A 22879-nucleotide genomic window follows, 5' to 3' on the forward strand; every position below is an offset into this window, starting at 1 on the left:
ATACTATGTGTGCAGTACCCTCAGAGGTCAAAAGAGGGCGTCAGATCCCTTGAAACTGGAGTTAGAGTTGATTGGGAACCACAGTGTGGGTTCTGGGAATCAAACCACTGTCCTCTCTGCAAGCTGCGAGTGCTCCTAACTGCTGAGCCGTCTTTCCAGCCCTGTTTGTTGTGTTTAGATAGTCTACCGTGTAGTTCTGGTTGGCGTGAAAAACTTTGTGGACCAGGCTGGCCTCAAATTCAGGATCTGTCTGCCTCTCCTGGGTTTAAAGGCGAGTACCACAGCTGAACTAATTTATTCACGTTAGCCTCTCATTGTGTAGTCCAAGCGCTCTGTCTCCTGTCTCTGTGTCTCTGTTCTTCTCTGATGAGGTATTCTGCCCTGGCTGGTATCAACCTGCAGTCTAAAGATGACCTTGTGTGCCGCTACTCTTTATCAGGTGGTGGGGATGGAACTCGGTGTCTTTTCCTTGCCAGGCAGTCACTCTACCAGCTGGTCTTGAACTCCTGATCCCCACCATGCTTGGCTTTGGACCTCTGCACTGTCTTATTCCAACTCCCACCCTTGGTCCTCCTGCTGGAAGGTCCTCAGCCTGGAGATGATCTGGACCTGAGTTGTATCTGGTCTAAGTATGTCCTGAGCCCTTCCCTGTGGGTTTGCAGTTGGTTCTTAAGTTGTAATTAGTGGGGACTTAGGAGGTGCCAGGTCAGAGGGAGGGGCTACAGATGGGTTCCAGGGCTGTGAGATGGACATGTGGAAGTCCTGTTTCGGGGATGCTCAGATGCAATGATTCGTGTGCCCCAGAGTGGGCAGAGGCCAGCAAAGCAAGAGAAGGGACTAACATAGCCTAAGGGTGGGATGATTAGCTGGCTGACTGCTCTGAATTCTCTCAGCCTGTGTGTGGCCTTGGGCAGGTGCCTTGACTATCAAGTGCACATTACTGGTGCTTATGGGACACCTGGCACCCACAGTTCCCATAAAGGGTGATAGTGTCCCTGGAACTTGAACGTAGATCTAGATACTCTGTCCTCTTGGTGGGCAGAAAGGGGACCCTTTTTCTGTATATAAATAAGCCTTTGTGCCATGCTGCTAGGTGGGGTTACCACTGTTCTGGAGTGTCACCTGCCCCTGGGATCTCCAAAATCAGCTGGAGTGCCTGTGTGTACAAACATACCCTCTCCCAACCTGCTGCTCCCTTGGGGACCATGCACTAGACTTCGGGGCTGAATTTGGGAGGCACTCCAGCACACCCTGCCCCTCATCTCTGCCTCCGCACTCGCATGGTGAGCCTGTGGCTGCAAGCAGCAATAAAAGCAATCGATCTGTGAGCTTTTGGTCAGAGCCATATTGATGTTGGACAGGTTAAGCCGTCCCAAAGGAAAATCCATGTGTTGAACTGAGGACAACAGGCTCACAAGTGGGGGCAGGCTGAGGCTACAGATGGCAGCTTTCGGAGCTCCTTCCAACTAATGCTGGCTTCCCTTTCCTAGTGGTGTTGGGGGCAGGCACTGGGGCCTGCAACACAGTTGGGGCAGGTGTATTCCCAGGATCTCCCAGGGTGTGCTGGGCAGCCCGAATCCAGACACTTTGCAGCCAGATGGGCATAACCTGAGTCTTTGCATCCAGATGGGCTCTGGCCTCCCAAACCAGGTCTCCTACTTTGTGGTCAGACACTGGACCCATGGGGCCGTCTGCCAAGCTTGGAGAAAAGCCAGGATCCAAGTTTTGTCCTGTCCCTACTCCAGATCTCTCCCCAAGGGACAGGTTGCTGGCTGGTGTGAAACGAAGACCCTGTTTAAACACTTATTTCGAGAGTGAATTCTTGTCATGGGCTGCTGGTGTGCGCCTGTCTTTGTGTTTTTGCGTTGGGGGTGTGGTGTTTTTCTCACATATAGTGAGTGCATGCAGGTGTTCCTCCAGGTGCTAAGACCTGAGGTCTATGCCCTGTACTCTGCCACCTGTTTGTTGGTGGAGTCTGGTCCCCACTCCAGGGTTAAGAAAATGGTCTAGGTATCAGCCCTGTAGCCCCCAGTCCCTGAATGGCCAGGAATGACCCTGGTCAGTCTTCGGAATGCCCCAGGGTGACCACTGACCTCGCCTGGGTTGGGGAGGTGTATGCTGTAATTGTTTCCCGTCCAGGTGACTCTTCCCCAACTTCTCTTTTCCCAGAGCGTACGTCTGGTGAGGAGTTAGGATGATAACCATTCCTTAGTCCTGGGGCCTCAGACCTCATCTCTTAGGTGCAGTGTACCCCTTAACTAAAGCGCAGCTCCGGTTTCACTAGCTACTTGCCAGTCTCTGGGTTCAAGGTGCCGAGCAGAAGGCTTCGGATGGCTCAACTTACACTTTGAACTTTATGACAGAAAGCAGTGCACACTGGGTAGAAGTCACACTTCAGTTTTTTGGTTTTTTGGGGGGCCAGGGGCGGGGCATGGAAACTACGGCCTTGTGCATTTGAGGCGTCTGCCACAGAGCCCTATCACCAGTCCCTCCCCCTCTTTAAGATTTGTTTTCATTTTATGTGTATGAGTGTTTTGCCAGGTGTATATGTGCACCATGAGCATGCGGTGATCTCAGTCCAGAAGAAAGTGCTGGATTCCCTCGTTAGATGGTTGTGAGCCACCATGTTGGTTCCAGGTACCCAAGCCAGGTCCTCTGCAAGAATAATAAGTGCTCTTAACCACTGAGCCATTTCCCCAGGCCCCCTCCCCCCATTTGGGGGATGCTATTTTTGTTTGAGAGAGGGTCTTCTGTAGCCCAGGCTGGACAACTATAGCCAACTGACTGTGTAGCAAAGATGGCCTTGAACTTAGAGCCTTGCTAGGATTGCAGTATAGACAAATTCATTTCACTTACTATGAATCGGAACCTTCCTCTAGGGTACTGCTGTTTGGGGGTGGCCACCTCTCCTGGTGCCAGGAAGCAGCTGCTGTCTCAGGTTAGCTGCTGGTTGTAAGGGAACTCTGTGGACCACTACCATGTTCAGTAGGTTATGGTTGTAAATACATTTTCCGTTCTTTTTTTTTTAATTTATTTTTATTTTGTGTGCCTTGGTGTTTTGCCTGCATGCATGTCTGTGTGAAGGTTGTCAGATCTTGGGAGTTACAGACAGTTGTGAGCTGCTGTGAGGGTGCTGGGAATTGAACCCAGGTCCTTTGGAAGAGCAGTCAGTGCTCTTAACCGCTGAGCTATCTCTCCAGCCCCCAATTTTCATTCTTGATATTTTCTACTTGTGATATAGCTAGGAGCCTCAGTCTTATCTGTTACTTTGTTTTATCTTGCTGAGACAGGGTCTTACCGTGTAACACAAGGCTGGCCTCGAACCCTCAAACGGCTATGTAGATCAGGCTGGCCTTGAGCCCACACCACGGGCCTGTTTCCCTACTTCCCTACTGCTGGGGTAAAGTTGTACACCACCATGCCCAGCTGTTTCCAGCTAGAGCCCATGAAATAGACTGAATTTGGGGAAGTGGGCTGGGGGGTTCTGAGAAGTTGACTGGAAGTTTCCTGGTGTCCATCCCTTATGCACCAAGCCTCTACCTGCATGGCAGTTCCCAAGTGGGAAGGGAATGTGGAGGTAAGCCTTTTAAGTCTTTAAACAACCCTGAGCCAAAACCCCTAACCACTCCAAAATCATAACCAGTTGTAAACACTGACCTGGTTCCACAGTGGAAAACTCTATACTGTGAAACTGTCCCATACCTCAAATTATTAAAATTACTCTGTGGGGTTGGGAATGTGGCCTAGCAACGGTTACTGATCTGGCGTGTTGGGGGCTGTGGGATGACTTCGGGCTTGGGGTTGGCGAGACAGCACTTAAAGCATGTACTGTTCTCAGAGGGGATGCAAGCTAAAAGTAAATCAACTCACATTAGGCCTTGTGTCTTCGTGTGTAGGACACATCTGTGGGTCTTGTATGTAGACTTGGGTTGCTTCTCCATGGGAGCTCACGGTAAACATTCCGGTATTCCAGCACTGAGGATCCCTGCCCAAGCTGTTGGTCCCATTTGTTTTCAGGTCAGGACTTTGCTGGCTCTCACCTGCCCTGGGGTGGAGGTGCTGATGAGGGAAATTGATCCTGTGTTTAGCCACCCTTGGCTGTGAGTATTGTCTCCTCACAAGGGAATCTCTAGTAGCCTGGGTCTCAAGCATTAGGCCATCCTGCTGCAGGGCTGGGTCAAATCTGGGTTGCACACCAAAGGTTCCCCATTAGAATTCTGCAGGATGTGGGTATGCCTAAGCTGCCAAGATTATTTGGGTGTGGATGGTTGGCCACTCAGGTGGACAAAGAACACTTGGAACCTAGAGATGGTAACCTCTTTGTCCGGGATTGTAGCTGTTTGTGGAGGAAGTTTCTCTCTGAAGGAGTCCATCTTGGCCTAAGGGTACTTGGTTGGTTCCACCCCCAACCCCAGTGAGACATTTAATGATGCCTGGGCATGGCATGTTGGGTTTTGAAGATGGTAGAAGAGTCCGATATTGAGACAATGTTCTGGAGCTTTCTTTCAGTCCCTGAGTGACTTTGTCCTAGATAGATGATATTTGTAGGGGCACTCCTCAGAACTCTGCTGCAGGGGTCTGTAGTCCAGGTTCATGTACATTGTCAGTTTACACACAAGTCCCCATGTGTCACTGCACTAGGGACCCAGCTGCCACTTTGAACAGCTGGAAGAATGGACTTTTATGTCCAGGCAAGCAGGCTGCTCCTGAGATACATCCCAGCCCCCAAGTGGATATTTTTTAATTTTAAAATTACATTTCTTGGGCTGGAGAGATAGATGGCTCAGTGGTTAAGAGCATTGCCTGCTCTTCCAAAGGTCCTGAGTTCAATTCCCGGCAACTACATGGTGGCTCACAACCATCTGTAAAGAGGTCTGGTGCCCTCTTCTGGCCTGCAGGCATACACAGACAGAATATTGTATACATAATAAATAAATAAAATAAATATTTTTTAAAAATTACATTTTTTTAGTGTGTGTGTGTGTGTGTAGGTCAGCTTGTGAGTTGGTTCTCTCCTTGCACCTTCAAACTCAAGCTGTCATCAGGCTTGGTGCTCAGCACCTTTCTGCAGGCCCCCTGGGACAAACCTTGAGGAGAGCAACTTAACTATTTATGATACGATCTTGGGCAAGTCCACAATCTGATTTGAGTGACAGGTGAATTTGGGTTAACAGGCTGCAGTCGGAGAAGAGGGATGCTCCTGGGTGGGCCCTTCCCCCACTTCCTCTTGAGTTCAGGAAGGAGTCAGCATGCTAACATCGTGGAATGGAACCTGAGGGTCCTAGTGGGACCCTGTGTCTCCAGTTCCTGGAATCTGCATACTGCCCTGTCTGCTTGTGAGGCCAGAGCCGGGGAGTGTTATCTACGTGAGACCTAGAGAGACAATCGTGGGACCCCCTGACTTGGGGATTTGTAGTTTTGTGGCTTGAATGAAACTGAATCTTCATTTTGACCTGAACTCTGCCTTAAGATCGTCCCTCTGTTCTCATTTAAACAACATGACACGACTAGGGCAGATAGACTCAGGTCACTGTGTCCCGTGCAGCCAGAGCGTGGTCGGCTCCCCATGGTTGGTCGGGAAAGCTGAAGGTGACCCTCAAAGGCTGCCCGACCTGTGGCAGAGTTGGTGACTGGCTGGGACCAAGGAACTTCAGTGTAGAGCACGACTTCCATTAGGATATGTGTACACCTACCTTCTGCTTAGTGGGAAGCAGCCTGGCCAGCCTTGTCTGCAGCCCTCTTTCAGGAATCTGCCTGGCACCTAGCACCTGTTAATGTGCTGAGAAGTAGTGGCTGGTGTATGGCCTGGTCTCTAGCTCCGGCTTGAGGTACAGGGCCTCGTGGGAGAGGCTTTGAGTTAGGACTTCTGTCCCAACTTCTCATGTAGTCCCGTGGGACTGGAGGGGCCTGTCTTGGGGGGACCTGGGAATCACTGGGGAACTGGGCTTCACATGCCTGTAGCCTCCCAGCAGGCTTCTACCACTCAGGGCCCTGGCCTTGACCTGCTGGCTCCAGGCCTCCATCCCGCGGAAACTTGAAAGCACATAGCCTCAGTCCTGGACAGCTTGGGCGTTTTCTTTTTGGGACTTGAGGAGCAGTCCAGCAGTGTCTTTGTGGCCGATGAGGTGTCTGAAGGCGCCTTGGGCCACACGGGGCTCGCTGCGGTGTACAGAAGCTGCTGCTGGGAGATATTGCCTAGCGGCAGACTGCCTGTCCTCCTTGTCCCTCTGTAACTGGCATGGCATGTGGTGGGCTCCCCAGGACGGCTGTCTGCACTGTTGAGGCCAGGTGCTGCTGAAGGGTCCCTGAACCCAGCATCTCCTCCTGCCCAGTGGGTGCCAATTCAGTGGTACAGGACAGAGCCTAGAACAAGGTGTGGCTCTCTTCCAGCCTCAGTTGCCCTCTGGGGAAAACACCTAGCTGAAAGCTGAACTGGGGAATGGCAGAGCATCTATGTCCGGGAGGCAGTATGGGATAGGTACAGTAGTCACACTGAGGACAGGACACAGCGAGGTCCTAGTCCCTGCCCACAGTGTTAGCAGCAGCTGGCAAGGGGATTTGTAGAAGGACAGGATCAGCTCTGCCTGCCTGTTGCTCAGGTTGGTTTGTGGGATCTTGTGATGTGAAGGGCACCTGCAGGAAGGGAGCCTTACTATTACAGAAGCCACGTTCACACGCCTGACTCCAAGCTAGTTCCACCACCTGTTGTTAGGTTACCATCAGGGATGCTGCTGGGCTGTGAACTGTTAGTAGCCTCAGCCCTCACTGCTGGCTTCCCGACCTTGGCGGCCTTCTTCTCTGGTGGGTTTTTGCCAAGCTGGTGTGGGTGGCTCTGCAGCCCTTCTTCTGCCCACGCCAGGCTTCTCACACACAGCAGCCACTTAGAATAATCGCGTCAAATGTCGTTGCCATCTGTTGCCTCCCTTCCATCCCTGCTGCCGCCTGGGAACCTCTGAGGCTCCGGATCTGCTGCTTTGTACCTCATCAGGTGATTCTCGGAGGCCTTTGTCAGCTGGCTGCATACTGGCCAAGCGTATACTGGCGAAGCCGGTCTCACCCTCCCCTCCCGCAACTGTACAGCCTCATGGCTCTCTCCTTCCTCTCACCCTCCCGCCCTCCCTCCCTCCCTTACTTTGCCATTCTGGGCCCTGCACTCAGGGACTCCCCATGCCACCTCCTCAGCCGCCTTTTTACTACTTGTTTTGAGATGGGTTCTCACTAAGTCTCACTGGGTTGGCAGTGAGCCTTGCGGTCCTCGTGCCTCAGCCCTCTGAGTACCTGGGGTGACAAGTTTGCACACCATTTCTTTGCGCCATTTTGAGCCACTCATGTGGCCCTCTTGTCGCACGGTACTCCAAGTATTTTGAACACTAAGTCAGCAGGACCTTTGACAGCTTGGTGGTGGACAGGGAGACGCTGAGGAGTGTCAGTAAATCTAAGGTGTCCCCATCCTCTGCCCTGCTGTGGCTGCAGGGAATCCCAGAGGCTACTTAGGCATTAACTGCACTCCAAGCCGTGGGTAGCCTCTTCTACCTCCCTCATTCTGCCTGGCTGCTTTATTCCCCTTTGACCCCCAGATCAGAGCCCTTGTCATATCCAGGTCACCCCCACTTGCCTGCTGTTTTCTCTGCTTTCAGGGTCTTGGGTCAGGAGCCACCATCTGCTGTTTTCCCTGCTCTGATGCCTTGTGCTGGGGGAGACCTTGGGGGAACTGACCTTGGGAGCACCAGTAGCAGCCTGGGCCCTAGGCTCACCATTGAACATCAGCAGGCCTCCCTACCCCACCCGTGGAGAAGCTGCCTCACGTGGGTGCCCTCAAAACAAGCTGGCAGCACACATAATAATGAATTTATTATGAAGCCGTCCAGGCTCTGAGGATCACGTGGCACCCCGTACTACTGCAGCCGCTGGGTCCCTGCAGCAGGGTGACCCCAGCCTTGTTAGAACTTCGGAAGCATCACCCTCAGGGTAGCGGGGATCAAGGGGGGCAGGTGTGGAGCCTGGCCTGGGCCGGCCCCTGTCTGTTCACAAACATTTCAGTGTGCAGTAACGAGAAATGATGGAGAGGGGCAGATAGAGCGAGCATCCAGGTCCAGACTGCCTGAGAGCTCGGCTCTGCTGGGTGCAGCTTCCCTGGGTGTAATTACCCTGGGGTGAGGGGCTGCTGGGGGAGGAGGGGGCAGATTGGTGCTTGAACCGGGCCTCCAGAAAATTCATCTCAGCTATTAGCTGGTAATTACAGAGCAGAAGGAGCAAGCCTGAGGTCTGGTGCTGGGAGGAGCTGGGATGAAAGGGGCAGTAATTACGGCTTCAACGGGAGGGAGGCTGGGCTGATTAATAACTCCTGACATACAGCAGGAGGGAAGTGGCATTGGAGGACCCCCCCCCCCGGCCGTGAAGCCCACTGGGGTCAGCAGTGCAGGACCAGAGTGAGGTGAATTGGACAGTATCACCTGCCTGGTCCCCTGGGGTCAGACCTTTGGCAGGGTCCGAAAGCAGTGATGCTTCTGGCCATGTTAGAAACCTATGCAGAGAAAGGGGAGGAAACACTCTATGTGGGGCAGGCAAGGCAGGGTACACGAGGCAACCTGGCTGTCCTGGGCCGTTTTGTGGGTGCTTGTAGTGGCTTCTGGCAGAAACCTGAGCTCTCAGCTGAGTTCTGGATGGATCTAGAGAGAAGAAAGCTGAAGCTGATTAGTTGCGAGTTAATGCTTGGACAAAACAACAGGAAGGAGCCTATATAGGGTGGCACAGGAGGCCACCTACATCCAGGCTCGCTTCCCCTCTGTGCTGCGGGGACTGTGTAGGCAGCCCCTGGCCTCATCCATCATGGCCCTTGCACCACAGAGCTTATTCCCAGCTGTTAGGATAATGAATTCACATGAGGTGATCTCATAGATGAGGGTTCAGTCAACGGCTGGGAGCAGAGAAGTTAATAAATACCCCCTAATGAGGGCAGGGAGGGCAAGCATCCTGTGCCCACCTCTCCTCTCCTGGTGCTCCTGCCTGTTAGAGGTGGCTTGTCTTCAGAGGATGCCAGACACAGAACAGGCACCAGTTCTGATGGGTCTAGGCCAGTGAGTGAGGGGACTCTTGAGCACCCCCCCGTTTGGCAGTGTATCTATCCTCTCTGGTACCCGAAGCTGTTCCCCGCCCCTCCCCCACCAGCCCCATGTGCGCATGTGAAGAGCAATGCTAATTTTAGACTCCCCCCTAATGAAGCCGCTCATTTGGCATTCTATTTTAAGTGACCTGACATGAGAGCAGTTTCCCAGGCTGGGAACATACTGATACCTCCAGGACCTAGGCTTGGGGGACCCCCCCTAAGAATGGGAGGAAGGGCAGCTATGCTCTGGACCTGAGGCTGCTGGAGACCCCAGGAGTGGGTCCCCCACAGGAGCATGATGGGGACACTGGTAGCATGTGGTACAGTGGGAGGGGTCCTGCTCACCACACATTCTGTGCTCTGCCGGCTCTCTGCCATCTCCCCACGCCTACTGGGCCTGGCGTGTCTGCCCAGACCCCCTTAGGCATCTTGAAAGTCCCCACAGTGGCACGTTTTCCTCCTCAGATTAGGAAGATAAGCCTGCAGCTGTATACAGTGAGCTGCAGCTCTTAGCATCTCCATCTGCCTTGGCACCCACCTGGTGTGGGTAGCTGGGTCTGAGGCAGCTTGTGTCACACAGGACATAGCGCTGCGCTGGAGTGCTCCCAGCCCTACTCTGAGCCACCCAGTGCTGGGTCTACCCACTCATATCTGTGAAATGAGTCCAAGGACACCTTCACTGAATGCAGGACTGGAGGCAGGTGCTGGCTTGCTGGGGTGGAGGAGCTGGTGGCACCTGAGGTAGCTGTGCAGTGGCGGAGGCTGAGGCTCAGGTCTGTGTGCCGATTGGCGTTTCTTGGCTTTTGATCAGCTTTGGTTAACAGCTCATTCCAGACACTGTGCTACATCGTAAACTGCCCCAAGGTTGGTGCCTGGAGTCTCTGGGTCAGGGACTGAAAGCTTAGCTGGGCAGGTCTGGTTCACAGTCATGGATGAGACCTTTGGGGTGGCCTCCTAAACCGGGACTCTGCCAAGAACTGTGGGAGCTTCTTCTCTGGCATTGTGGCTTGAGTGTTGTCTTATCTGCCCCGAGGACTGGAAGGCTTCACCAGGGGCTGTAGTTTGTCTGTTCTTTGCTGCCAACCCCTCCCATCTGAGGTAGATTGGAGAGTCGGAGAATGTAGGGATGGTATGACCCCAGGCTGGCCTGAGAAGTGATAGGTGCTGCGTTTGCATTGACCCCACTGGGGCCTTGGGTTTCCTTCTCTGTAATATGGGGCAGTTGTGCAGGCATCTTCAATGCTGTTGCAGATGACTGGTAGTTACAGCCCTGTAATTGTCCGCTGCTTGCTGTGTTGTCTCGTTGGTCATTTCAGCTCTGTGCTCCAGACCCTGCCTCAGTCTCCCTCCTCAACACTTGGGTCTGGTAGGGCCCTGGATATGACGCTTTGGGGTACAGTCTCTAGGCTTGGTTCTGGAGAGCTGGTCCTGGGGCCAGCATCATCGTTGGGGTGCCCTCACACCCGTGGGGCCAGTTGGACTGTGGGAATGGGTCTGCTGTCTGCAGCGCTGGCTGTGCTCTGCTCCTGTGGCCTTCGGCTCTTGCTGCATGCCCCTGCAGCCCCTCTGGTGCTGGCGCTCTGCTCTCTGGGTGACACTGGTTCTTCTTTTCCTGTTTCAGGCATGAGCCATGAGCCCAAGTCCCCTTCAATAGGGATGCTTTCCACGGCGACCAGGACCACCGCCACCGTCAACCCCCTCACCCCCTCGCCACTCAATGGCGCCCTGGTGCCCACCGGTAGCCCGGCCACCAGCAGTACGCTGTCGGCCCAGGCCGCGCCATCCTCCAGCTTTGCTGCCGCGCTGCGCAAACTCGCCAAACAGGCAGAGGAGCCCAGAGGTAAGAGGCACCAGGCCACCAGCTCATGGGATGCCCCCTACCCACCCACAAAGTGCATCTCTCTGGCTGGCATGGCCACAGGAGACAACTGCGCAGCCTGCGTGTCGTCCCACCCCACACTGCATCCAGGCAGGACCAGCCTGGATGCAGCCGTCATCATAACTCTAGCTCCTGACCCCAGACCTACACCCTGCTTCGCTATGCCTTCCTCTCTGCCTGCCTCTGCCCGCCTCTGCCCTCCTTAGCTTCAGTGACCACTGTAGGAGCTCCTTGGTGGGCAAGTGGACTTGCCATGGGGAAGGCTGTGGTAGATTCCGAGTGCCTGCGTCCTGGAGCCCCACCTCACTCGGGGTAGCCTCTTATCTGTTATTTGACCTAATTAGTGCCAGCCGTGTGCCTCCCCATCCCTGTTATAGCAGAGGGCATGGGGTTTCCGGTATAGCCAAAGCCACTGTAGCCTGTATCCTTTTGGCTCTTCTTTGTGATCGAGTGGGCACATGTCCTAGAGGGACCAGAGATTTGCTCTGAGCTGGGACATACTGTGTTGCTTTGGGCAAAGGCTGGCCCTTTCTGAATTTAGTCTTCTTGTTGGCACACAAGGCTCTCTTAGGCCCCCTTGGCTCTGCTTTTGGGGCACTTCTCGTGCCCTGTGACATGCTGGTCAGGGAGTGCCAATGGCACAGATGGGTCAGTTTATTCCTGCACACTTGAGCCCTTTGGATTCTGGCACCTCCTGGACTCGCTGCTCAGAGGCAGGTAGCCAAAGTACAGAAACCCAGGTGCCATCTGCTTTGTCTCAAAGTCCCAAGGCCCTGGACCCCAGGGATGCTTCAGGAGCCATCGATGGCCTACAGTCAGGCTCGCAGAGGAATGGAAGTATACTCTGGGTGCTGGCAGAGGTGGGGACGTGACTGAAATGGGCAATAGGGGTACCAGAGCAGGGGGACAGTGGTCCACCTCCACCCAACGCAGGCCTCTCCGTCTACCTCGTGGAGGGGGGCTGTTGATAAGAACCACACCTGAACTAGCCAACCTATGTTGGATGCTGGCCTGGCTCTGGTGGCCCTGAAGAAGCCGGCCACATCTGCTTCTTCATCTCCCAACATCACATCCGGTGCAATCCTATGGCCGGTTGGTGGGCCAAGTGCCAGAGGCTGCAGGCCTCGGTGGGTGGAAATAGGGTAGATGGGAGACGGCAGGTGCAGTGTCCCCCAGGCCTACCCTCTCTTGGCTATGACCTGGGCACCTGGTGCCCGGGAACTTTGTGCCTCTTTGGGACAGGGACGATGGAGCCAGCAGTGCAGCCGACTCAGACTTGTGTTTGCCGACTTGTCTCCTGAATCTTCCCCATGTACAGATGGAGATCTCAGACTTGGGGTGCTTGGTGTCTGTACACACAAGGTAGCCTGGGGACCCCAGGGCATCCTGGCACTGACTCTGGTGTCCAGCTGGGCCTGGGCCTTGGTCTCCTATCTTGCTGGACACTGGGTGTCTTGACAGCAGATTGAAGTGAAGGCCTACTCCTCCCCCCCCCTCATCTGCCAGGACCCTTAGCCATTCTTCGCCACCTCAGCTTGGACCAGGCTGTTTGATTGGTGGCATTGCTGGGATGGTGTGTCATACAGATGCTAAAGCTAAAGTTCAGAGGGGGTCACAGTAGTGAATCCTCCTGTCCCCTGCTGCTTCCACTGCTGAGAACTTCTGCAAGGACCTAAACAGCTGGAGCTAGGGCTGAAGCCAGCGGTTCTAGGAGGAGGAAGTTCCTTGTTTGGTACCCACCAGTGTGGTGCAGGAGGACTAGGCTGAGGGCTGTGGAGGGCTGGATTTGCCTCCTGGGCGTTGGACTGTCAGATTATCAGAACCTTTATCAGGTAGGTGCTTCCAGACTACTTCATTCCCGGAGCCACATTTTAAGTTTTGTGGTGTTTTTTGTTTTTGAGACAGGATTTTTTCTGTGTTGCCCTGACTGTCCTGGAACTCACTCTATAGACCAGGCTGTCCTCAAATTTAGAGATCCGCTTTCTCCTGCCTCCCTGGTGCATGCTGGGATTAAAGGCGTGTGCCACCACCGCCCTGTTTAAATATTTTCTTGAGATGGGGTGTTTTGTAGCCCAGGTTAGCCTGGAACTGTTTGTGTAGCTTGAATTTCTGTTCTCTTGATGGCTGCCACACCCAGTTTACAAAGTGCTGCAGATGGAACCCAAGCCTTGTTTGTGCATGCTAGGCAAGTCCTACCCTGGAACCATATAGCCAGTCCCTCTCAACCTTTAATAGTTGTGCGGCTGTCACCTTCCCTGGAACTCCAGAACATTTTCTGTGTCCCCTGCAGGATTGCCTATCTACCCTCAGCCCCTCCCCCAAGTCCCCAGTCCCTAGCCTGCTCTGATAGTGCCAGGTTGGGTTGGTGTATCTGCCATGTGGTTCCTAGCTGTTGCATCCTTCTATGCGGGGCATCCAGCCTTCCCGTGCTGATCCCATGGGGAAGCAGGCAGGTAGGACCCACCCAATGTCTCGCTTTGGCTCTTGACTCTCTGACTCTCCCTCCGGGTCACTGTGAGAGAAAGCTGAGCCTGAAGATTGGGGACACTGATCTCAGGCAATTCCAGGCTTGTGTTCTGGAGGCCCCTACAAGGCAGGCTTCTGAGCTGTCTACTCTGAAAGCCCATGGTGGCTCTCGGCCCACTCCAGCAGCGGAAGGATCTTTAGTGCAGGGGTGGTGGCTGCCAGAGCTGGTGCTGTTGCCTTTGCAGGGGCTTGCTCCCCCGACCTCACCCCAAGCTCTGTCCCATGCCCACCTTTCCTGGAAACATCGATGTATTTTTAGCCGTCTGACTGTGCTCTCCTAGGCTGATGTCTTACCTTCAGTTGTGTCTCCAGGGTACAGTTTAAAAATTCAATCCAGACAATGCAATCAGCATGCTGCCTCATTTGCTCTGCCCCAGAGAAGAGAAGCTGGCCCCTCCCAAGTCCTCCATTGGCCCCATGGGGCTCGGTCACGCCCAGCTGGCCAGGTGGGAGCCCTAGCCTAAGGGAAGGCCAAGGTATGACAGGCCAGAAGATGCTAGATTCACCCAGCCAGCTCCAGTTCACATCCTGACACCTTTAATTACTTGCTGTGTGCCCTGACAGGAGGAAGGAGGACACAGGGAGCACCCCAGCTTGTACACTGGCTTCTGGAAGAAGCATTAGGCTATGGGCTTGAGTAAGTCCCACCCCAGGCTGGACCCCTGGCTCTGTCCTGCGCTGGCTGCTCCCATCAGTGTAGACTCCGAAAACCGTCCCCAGGCTGCTCAGCCGTCCTGAAGCTGCTTCCATCCGTGTGTTGTGACAGCGTTAGGTTCTCAGCTGCACAGGATGGGATTCACCCTGTCAGAGGCGCTGCCCTTTCCCCGGCAAAGGCTCTTCAGCACAGAGCTCATGTTTCCCGGTGGTGGTTGAGCCCAGTTTGAGAGGCTGCCGTCGGGCACACCTGTTGGCCCTGCCCACCCTGCTGCTCTTGTAGGGGTTTTCATCTCTCTGTGCTTCCCACCTCCTAGACATTAGCACAGCTGCCTTGAGCAAGGGTCCCCAGGGTGTTCAGTGTTTTTGTTAAGCTACTGGGTAAGGAGGGGTGTTGGGAGTCCCTGGCAGCAGCCTCTGGGAACTCTGATACCCGGAGCCATGTCTCAAGCCTCCAGCCTGGACCCATAGACAGTCCTCAGAGCTGCCCTAGGCAAAAGCTCCCTGGACTCTATGGAGAGCAAGCTGTAGAGCCCCCTCGTCACTGCCCCCACCTGTGAGAGATAAAGCCGGGTGCTGCCAGGGAGGGCCCAAGCTGTGTGACAATCTGCTCATCTCCCATGGGGCCCTGGTGCCGTCTGCTGAGGGGGGCGGGGCTGCAACGGGAGCCCACATGTCCTTAGCTGATTGTCGGAAGGCCCACACAGCACTCAGAGCTATGTGTACCCTCGGTTCTAGGACACCTGGAGCCTTGGGCCCCCTCTTTCCCAGGAAGTACGTGGGGGAGAGGGGAGGAAGATCCTTCTTGTACCCACTGTTCGCCACTTGGGCACCTGCGGGGAGCAGGCTGACAGGGTGGGATGCAGTGGTTGAGCTTCCGATTAGACATCCCCAGTTCTCCGAGCCTTCGCCACCTGCCTGTCTTGTCGCAGACCTTGTAACCCAGGGGCATTTAGTTACTGTGGGTGGTGGATGAAATCCATATCCAGCCCCCAGAGAGGCCGAGGCTGGAGAACACCCCTCTGTGTTGAGGCAGGTAGCCCCCACCTGCTTGCATCTGCTACAGGGTGGGCTGGTGGAGGCTACACATCCTATGTGCATCCCCTTGTAAATCTGCCTCTTTCAGTGAAAGCAACGAAACAAATGGTCTGCCTGGCGGGCCTGCCTGCCTGTCAGTCTGCGGCTGGCAGGGCGGAGGCGTCTCAGCGGGTGTCTGGAGCCCCGTCTGTCTGTGGCTCAGGTGTGAGTAGTGGGGCTAGCTGTCGTGCAAGAGGCCAGGAAGGGCAGGAAGAGTCTGTAGCCACAGCTGGCCTAGGTGACAGGAGAGGCAGGTAGGCTGATGCCAGGGTGACATCCAGTCGCTTTCCCTCCCCAGACCCCCTCTGCTGCCTCCCTTCCCCCCCCCTCTCTCTCTATCACCCCCTCCAGTGTCTTGATGGTGTTGGGGCAGAGCCCAACCCAAGGGACTCTTGCTGGCTCCTCCCCCTCCCAGCCTCCATTCTTCCTGATCTGTGCTGTGTGCTGCAATCATGTTCTTGGCCCATCGAGTAGCCCTGGAAAGTGTTCCTCTGAGATCTCAGCACCTTCCTCCTTGTTGACTTGGGTTTAATGACTGGTCCTGGGTACAGGACCTCAGCAGCTGCCAACATCCCCCTTGGCTCACAGCTGGGCACCGAGGCCACCCACCCTCGGGTCTGCAGCATGCATGAAGACCTGCTGGCGGAGCAGGAGGCAAGGCCTGTCCAGCAGCACATGGCTGCCCTGTGATTCTGCTTGGCTGTCTCTCCTCAAAGCTGCGGGTCATGGCTGATGCCATCTCTAGTGTTTGCTGCTGCATGCCTGGGTGTTTGTGCCTACCACACGGGGACCTGTGGGGGGGGGGCGGTCCAGAGGCTTCCCTGCCTTGGGTCGCCGTGCCTTGGTCCTAGGTCCCTCACTGCTAGCACTCACTTTCCCCACGCAGCAGTTGATCATAGAGCTGGTTGGACTTTCTTATCCCGTGACATGTGCCTCCTCCCAGACTGGCCCGGTGGCAGTAGCTCAAGTCTACAGGGAAGAAAGGAACAGTCCCTGAGATGGGAGACCCCTCTACCAGCCCAGACACCAGGCTGCAGGCCCAGTGGAATGCATAGTAGTACAGCTTTCTCTACTCAGAGGCTTTGTCAGAGCTGATGGGGACAGAGAGATACCTGACAGGAGTGGCCGGCCATAGGAACAGGTGCAGGGACCTCTGGGCTTGCCTGCCCTGTGGTTGGGGCGGGGGCTTAGTGGGTCCTTTCTTCACAGAGGCTGGAACTAGACCCTCTGTGGACTTGCTAACTGTCCCAGAATCCTTCACCCTGTTTCCATCACATGAGAAGGGGTGGGCTGTGTCTGTTCAAGCCATCCTTGGGCTTGGGAGCCACGGGCTTGTTCTGATACTGTGTTGGTTCAGCAACTCTTCCCTTCCCTTGCTGAGCAAGGTACTGTGCCACAGAGTCAAGCTGCAGATACACAGGGCTATGTGGGACAGCTCTTACCCTCCTCACTTCCTGTGTTCCTTGTTGGCTGGGCCCAGGCCTGTGGCTTTGGGAGCTGGGGATAAAGTGCCCGTTGTGCCCATGTGAGCTCCCTAGGAGGCAGAGATGGAAGGATGCCGGGGCAAGCTAGCCAGTCACATACATCAGTAGTTGAGCTCCAAGTTCAATCAGACACTCAATGAATACAGTGAGAACAATTAAGAAAGACCCTTGAAATCACTCTCTCACACACAAACACACGCACACGGATTCAGGAACTGAGACCGTTCCGTTGACGCTCAGCAGTTGTCTGTACGGTTATGCTCGTATCTATACTAGCTGGCTAGGGCTGCCCAAGCTAGCTCTTGTCTTTGGGGACTCAGCTGTTAATAACATGCGCCACCCATAGGGTCTCGGCCTGATCTGTGGGATCAGGCAGCAAAGGTGATGCAGGCACCGCGCGCCTCTTCATCTGCAGGCTGTCTCCAGCTCTCTGACCCACTCCGCCATTCCGGCTGGATAGCGGCAGTTAATTACAGTGATGGCGGACCCGCCTGCTCCGGCAGCACAGCGAGAGCACAGGGCTGGGAGCCAGGCGCCAGCCTCACTAATTGGCAGCGCCTTGTGAGGTATTGATCCCAAGGCTCTTGCTGGTAAGCGCTGGCCTCCCACCTCCAATGGGATTAGGCTGCTAATTGTCCGTGGCCAGCCTCATCCTCTCCAAGCCAGCACCACACCAGATCCTGCCCTGCACTAGTCAGTCCCCTGCCTGCCTGGGCTAGGACTGGGAGGAGAAGGGTGGAGCCCAGTCGAGCTGACTGCCTTGGGGGCTCCTCCCATACAGACTGAGGTACAAAGGGGCTGGGAGGTCCCTGTTTACTGAGAAGGGTTGCTTCCATCTACCTATCCTCAACTGTGGCCCAGCTTCTGCAGGTAGCTGGGTAGTGTGAGCCACCCATTGCTTTGGCTGCTGGTGGCCTTCTGTGTGCAAGTGTTAACTGTTTTCAGTCTGGTGTGCAGATAGCATGTTCCCTGCCTGTGTGCTAGTGTCTGTGCAGTGTGAGGTAGCTACTACTCACAGTAGCTGCTGGGTAGGCTGAGAAATTGGTGACTAGTCCTCCTTGGTGTGAAGGTCAGCAACCTTGAAGTATGAATGGAGTTCTGGTACAGGGAACGCCATAAAACAGGAGGGGCCAGGGAATCCCAGGGCCTACAAATCTGTCCACACAGACAGCTGGATACAGGGGTGGAGCAGACATGGCTGAAGGCTTGCACGCCCGTTTCTTTGGAGGTTATAAAAATGTTCTCACATTGATGGTGGTGATGCGTGCAGACTGGCTTTGCTTGAAATGGCTCCGCCTTTCATCTCAGGATTCAAAGGCAGGAGGATTGCCATGAGTCCAGACCAGCCCAGGGCTCTAGAGTGAGATCCTATCTTTAAAAAAGGGGGTGAGCCGGGCAGCAGCGGCACATGCCTTTAATCCCAACACTCAGGAAACAGAGGCAGGCGGATCTCTGTGAGTTCTAGGCCAGCCTAGTCTACAAGAGCTAGTTCTAGGACAGGCTCCAAAGCTACAGAGAAACCCTGTCTCGGGGAAAAAAAAAAAAAAAAAAGACGTGCATTATACCATGGGCCTCCTGGGAAGGGTGGTGGCAAACACAAGCAGATTGCTGTTTGAGGAGATTTAGAATTCCTGAAGTGATTGAGTTTTTAAGTCTGGCATGGTCGAAGAGATACCTGGTGGTGAGTTCCAGGTCAGCTTGGGCTATGTAGTAAGACCCTGTCTGGAAAGTTGGCCCCCTGCCTCACTGTGTCTCTGAACAAGGTGATTGTACCCTACAGTGTGCTCAGTTTGGCCCTTTCTGCTCCTGGTGGCTTCTCTGGAGTGGCTTCTCTTGTCGGGAACATTCATAGAACAGGCCAGGCTAGGACTTAGTGTTACCTCAGTTACACTTAGTGTGACTGCAGGCATGACTTGTGTCATACTTGCGTGGACTTTCTCAAGGTCTGTGGCTGACAGGAGCCCTCACTTTTGGACCTATACCTGGGTTGGCATTGCAGACCCTAGGGTGTTGCTGACAGCAGGATTTCTCAGCTGCACAGAGGGGTGCCCTCCTGCTGGATGCCAAGCCTCCCCTAACTCATGAATGATAGCTACTTTGTTCCCAAGATTCTCAGGGCCAGCCCCAGGCCTGGCTGCTCCAATCCTGTGCTTTGCCTGCTCCAGATTCTAGAAGCCTTTTCCTGGGCTATCACTGTAACAGTTTTCCCTGCCCTGCCATGGGGCAGAGACTACAGAGTTCTTAGGGTATGGGCAATGGGTTTGTTGCCCATCTTGAGAACTAGAGGGTTCTTCCTTAGGCTATGGCCCTCAGGCCTCATTGCCTACCTGGATCAGACCCTGGTAGGCAGACATGTGAACAAGAGGGCTGCTTGACTGGGAACTGTTTGGGGAGGGGGCTGCTCTGCACAGTTCTACAAGCTGTTTCTGCAGGTGGCAGAATTTTCCCAGACAGAGCAAAGCTCTGTCCCAACATCAGCATTGGCCATCTGACTGAAGTCATCCCCAACTATCACGTCCTAGTGGGAATGGCACCCCAAGAATTATGCTGCCCATCCCCCTCCTGCCTGCTCTCTCGCTATGTGGGGGAAGGAATATTGTCTCTCTCTGGGGCGAGGCTGTTCTAGTATTCACTCACTATGGTGGACATACTGAAGCATGTTGACACAGTTTTAAACTAGTGGATTATGTCTCAGATTTTTTAAAATTAGTTGCCGACCTCTAGGCCTAAAAGGCAGTATGACAGGGAGGCCAGCAAAGATGCCCAGTACTTAAGGAGACCGAGCTGCTGACCACACCTGGCCTCTGCTTCCCACTCTCCTTGGGCGCAGAGGACCGTACTGAGTAGCTGGTGTTACTGGGTCCTTCCCTGCCTGGCCACCCTGGGGCGTCACTTCCAGTGAGAGTTCTGGAATTGCAGACGTGTGGGTACAGTGGGCAGCATGGCGGTGATGTAGCTCCTGAGCTTCTGTGTTCTCTTTCCATAGGGTCTTCACTGAGCAGCGAATCGTCCCCCGTGTCCTCCCCAGCTACCAACCATAGCTCTCCAGCCAGCACGCCCAAGAGAGTGCCCATGGGTCCCATCATTGTCCCCCCTGGGGGTCACAGTGTCCCCAGCACTCCTCCTGTGGTCACCATTGCCCCCACCAAAACCGTCAATGGAGTCTGGAGAAGTGAGAGCCGCCAGGTGAGTGACCCTGTCCAGAGATGTAGACAAAATGGGGTCAGGGGATGTCCCTGAAAGGAGTTGACTTCTGTCCACAGCTGTCAGGATCTTGAGGTTGTGGGCAAGGATGACCCTTCATTTTGGTCCTCAGATTCTTCTACAAGGTGGGCTTGATGTGCATCCCATACTGGAAGATGCACGGGTTAAGGTTATCCTTACATCAGGCTTGTGGCAGAGTACAGCAGACACATAACCTGGTTTAGGAGGCCTTAGCGGGAGGGGAGGGGAGGGGCTGGCAAGGCTCCTTTACTTTTAGATGGTATCTTACTGTGTCCTCTGGTGGCCTTGACTGTAATCACTTCTTTGGGGGTCTTTGTAGACAGATTTACCCAGAGGCATCAGGCTGAGGGGGCAGTAAAGTGCCTGAGGTGGTATCTGAGCCTTGGGTCCCTGGGTAGACAATAGCTATCCCTGCTTTGGGGGATTAGGGATGAGAGTGTAAGCCAATTGATAGTCCTAGTGCCTGATCCCAGCATGAGGGGTCTTGTGCATCTGCAGCTCCCAGCTGGTCACTCGCTAAACTAACTGGACTGGAAGAGTCAATGCCTGGAGCTTCCCCTTTACTCTACTGTGGCGCCCGCCCGGAGGGGCCTGGCTAATTAAGAACCGCTGTCAGCTGTGGCTTTCCCTGGATTCTCCAGCCCCATTCCCAGAGGGATTGTACTGCTAGGAAGTACTAATTAAACCACAAAGATGGAGGGGGAGGGGAGGAGCACCTCTCCCCAGCTGGGCTGGGACAGGAAAGGCAGGGTGTCCCTGGTTCCCAGTAAAGTGCTCCAAGCGTCCAGCAGGCTCCGGAAAGAAGTTTGGGGCCAATTTTTTGGCACCTTCTTCTTGCACCTGGAGTAGCATTTACCCCGGGAAGCCTGTCAGTAAGTCTGTCCCTGAATCTCAGCTTGACTCAGAGCAGCCTAGAACCACCCTATGCTGGTTTGAGAGGTTGAAGCAGCTGCCACCCTGATCTCCTGTCTGAGGACTTCTCCTAGAGCTTAGCTTCCTTTCCCTGGGCAGCCGGCCTACCTGGTGACTACCTGGCTCTGGGTTCACTCCTGAGAGAAGCTTGCAGGACACTTCCCGTTCCTGCCTTAAGCCTCCACTGATTGGAGCCCCTGGCCCAGGTCCAAGACACCTCTTGTGCTTGCATGTCCCCTGTCCCTGTGCCTCTGCCTCGTGACTGCTGTGCCTGGAGCCCGTCACTGTCCTCAGAGGGTCCTTACCGCCTCAGAAACATTTAGTAACCCAGAGAAGGGCCGCGATGGCTCCGCTCCAGCAGTTCACACAGCAGTTAATGAGACCTGCGTGCCACCAGGGAGGGCGACAAGCTCGGTGGATGAGCAGATGATGCTCAGAGCTCAGCAGAGAGTTTAATCCTTTCCAGGAGGGCGGGGATGCGGCTCTCCCTGCAGCGTGGCCATGAGTCACTAGGAGCCTCTGGAGGCTGCATCCACTGTTGGAAGTCAGGGGGGGGGATGGCTCCGGGCCCTTCTCAGGGGGTGACCAGGCAGTAGAAGCCGCACGAGGAGAGATGAAATGAAAAGCGGTCTATTTTGAAGCTAACAGGCATGTCCCACTTGCCCAACTGTGGAGACCTTGCTCTAATCACTGGAGAATGACAGCTCCCTCCTCCCCCAGCCGCTGCCTTTCATGGATGCAGCTGTGTCAAACAGCTCTGCAGATGTGTCTTGTCTGCCATAGCCACCGGCGCGCAGTGCTTGGTCTTTCCCGTCCTTCAGCACCCTAGCTCCCAGCTGACCTAGTTCACCGGTGTCTGGCTCAAGTTCAGCCAGGCCCTGATGAGAGAGGACATGGTGCCCCCAGCAGCCTGATGGCCATTCTAGGGAGACTGGGGTCTCATTTGTCCTGGTGTGGCTGGGGTGCATGCCCCCCATTTTTATGATAGTGTGTGCATGCTCCTCGTGAGAAGGGCAGGTCAGAGGTCATGAACCCATGAGGACCCCACAGGGAACTGAGACAGCCTGCTGCTCTACTCTGGGAAGGAAACAGATGTTGCTGCTCATTAAAAATTCAATCAGCAGCCTGTCTCCCTCAATTAATCGTGGCTGTCTGTCTGCGGGGAGCAGGAGGGTTTGTGTTAGGCTCTGGGAGAATGGAGCTGGAGAGTGCTGTGGTATGGTAAACTGCCCCCTCAGTTCACACAGAGGCTTAGCTGTGATACAACAGTAGCCCCTCCCCTCGTGTCTTTACATGTGCTTCAGTGACCAACACCCTCATGTTGCTGGCTGACCTGGGGGTGCCACCACAGTCTTGGAGAATAAGGCTACCATGAGCCTTCGAGTCGGACCACGGGTTCATCAAGTATCAGGAAGAGGGCCTTGTGTACTGCTAGCTGCTCATGCTGGGCCTCTGACCTGCCGTGTGAGGGAGGGGCCTGAGAACGCTGCCAGGTCTCTTTAAGTGATGGTCTCTGTTTTTCCCATGGTCCCAGTGGTGCCACTGCTTTGCCATGAGCCTTCCTTCCTAGTCACAGGCAGGCAGGGCTGCTTGGTCTGGTTTCTCCAGGTTAGATGCCGCCTTAGTTGTGTATACAGGACACCTGTGAAGCTAGATCTCTCCAGACCCTGGGTTACTGCCATCTCTCATTTTGTGCCTGAAGCGAGCCTCTCCTGGGGCCCCCAGCCGAAATGCATACAAGAGTGTCCCCAGTGTCCTGGATGGCTGCTGACACAGCTAGCATCTTGGGAGACACTCTTCCTGAGTTGCAGGTCCCCAGAGTGTGTACTGTGACCCATGACTACCCCGTGTGGGACTGGTTGTGGGAGGTAGGGGTTCCTTATCCTGCAGATCCTTTCACATGCCCCCGTCTTGGGACTCAGCAGTCTGAGGCATCACGGAGTCCCTTCGGGAGCAGAGCCAGGCCCTGGTAGACCTGCTTGTGGGAGGCCACACTTACCCCATGCCTTTTTCCCT

At 54.8% G+C, this 22879-nt stretch overlaps 1 protein-coding gene across 6 annotated transcripts in view; it reads left to right on the forward strand.

Moving 5' to 3' along the window:
- Gse1 (Gse1 coiled-coil protein) overlaps positions 1 to 22879 on the forward strand; it is a 336446-nt gene that overhangs the window by 298850 nt on the left and 14717 nt on the right. For 3 of the 6 annotated variants that reach the window (XM_050165178.1, XM_050165180.1, XM_050165181.1), the window contains 2 exons: positions 10728 to 10946; positions 19713 to 19912. In XM_050165178.1, coding sequence (XP_050021135.1) covers positions 10728 to 10946; positions 19713 to 19912 — 419 coding nt within the window. The remainder of the gene's footprint in view (positions 1 to 10727; positions 10947 to 19712; positions 19913 to 22879) is intronic. The other 3 variants (XM_050165179.1, XM_050165182.1, XM_050165183.1) reach the window with 1 other exon arrangement.

Source organism: Alexandromys fortis, unplaced genomic scaffold (genome assembly GCF_014885135.2).
Source record: "Alexandromys fortis isolate MF-2015 unplaced genomic scaffold, M_Fortis_MF-2015_v1.1 scaffold_165, whole genome shotgun sequence".
Classification (NCBI taxonomy): domain Eukaryota; kingdom Metazoa; phylum Chordata; class Mammalia; order Rodentia; family Cricetidae; genus Alexandromys; species Alexandromys fortis.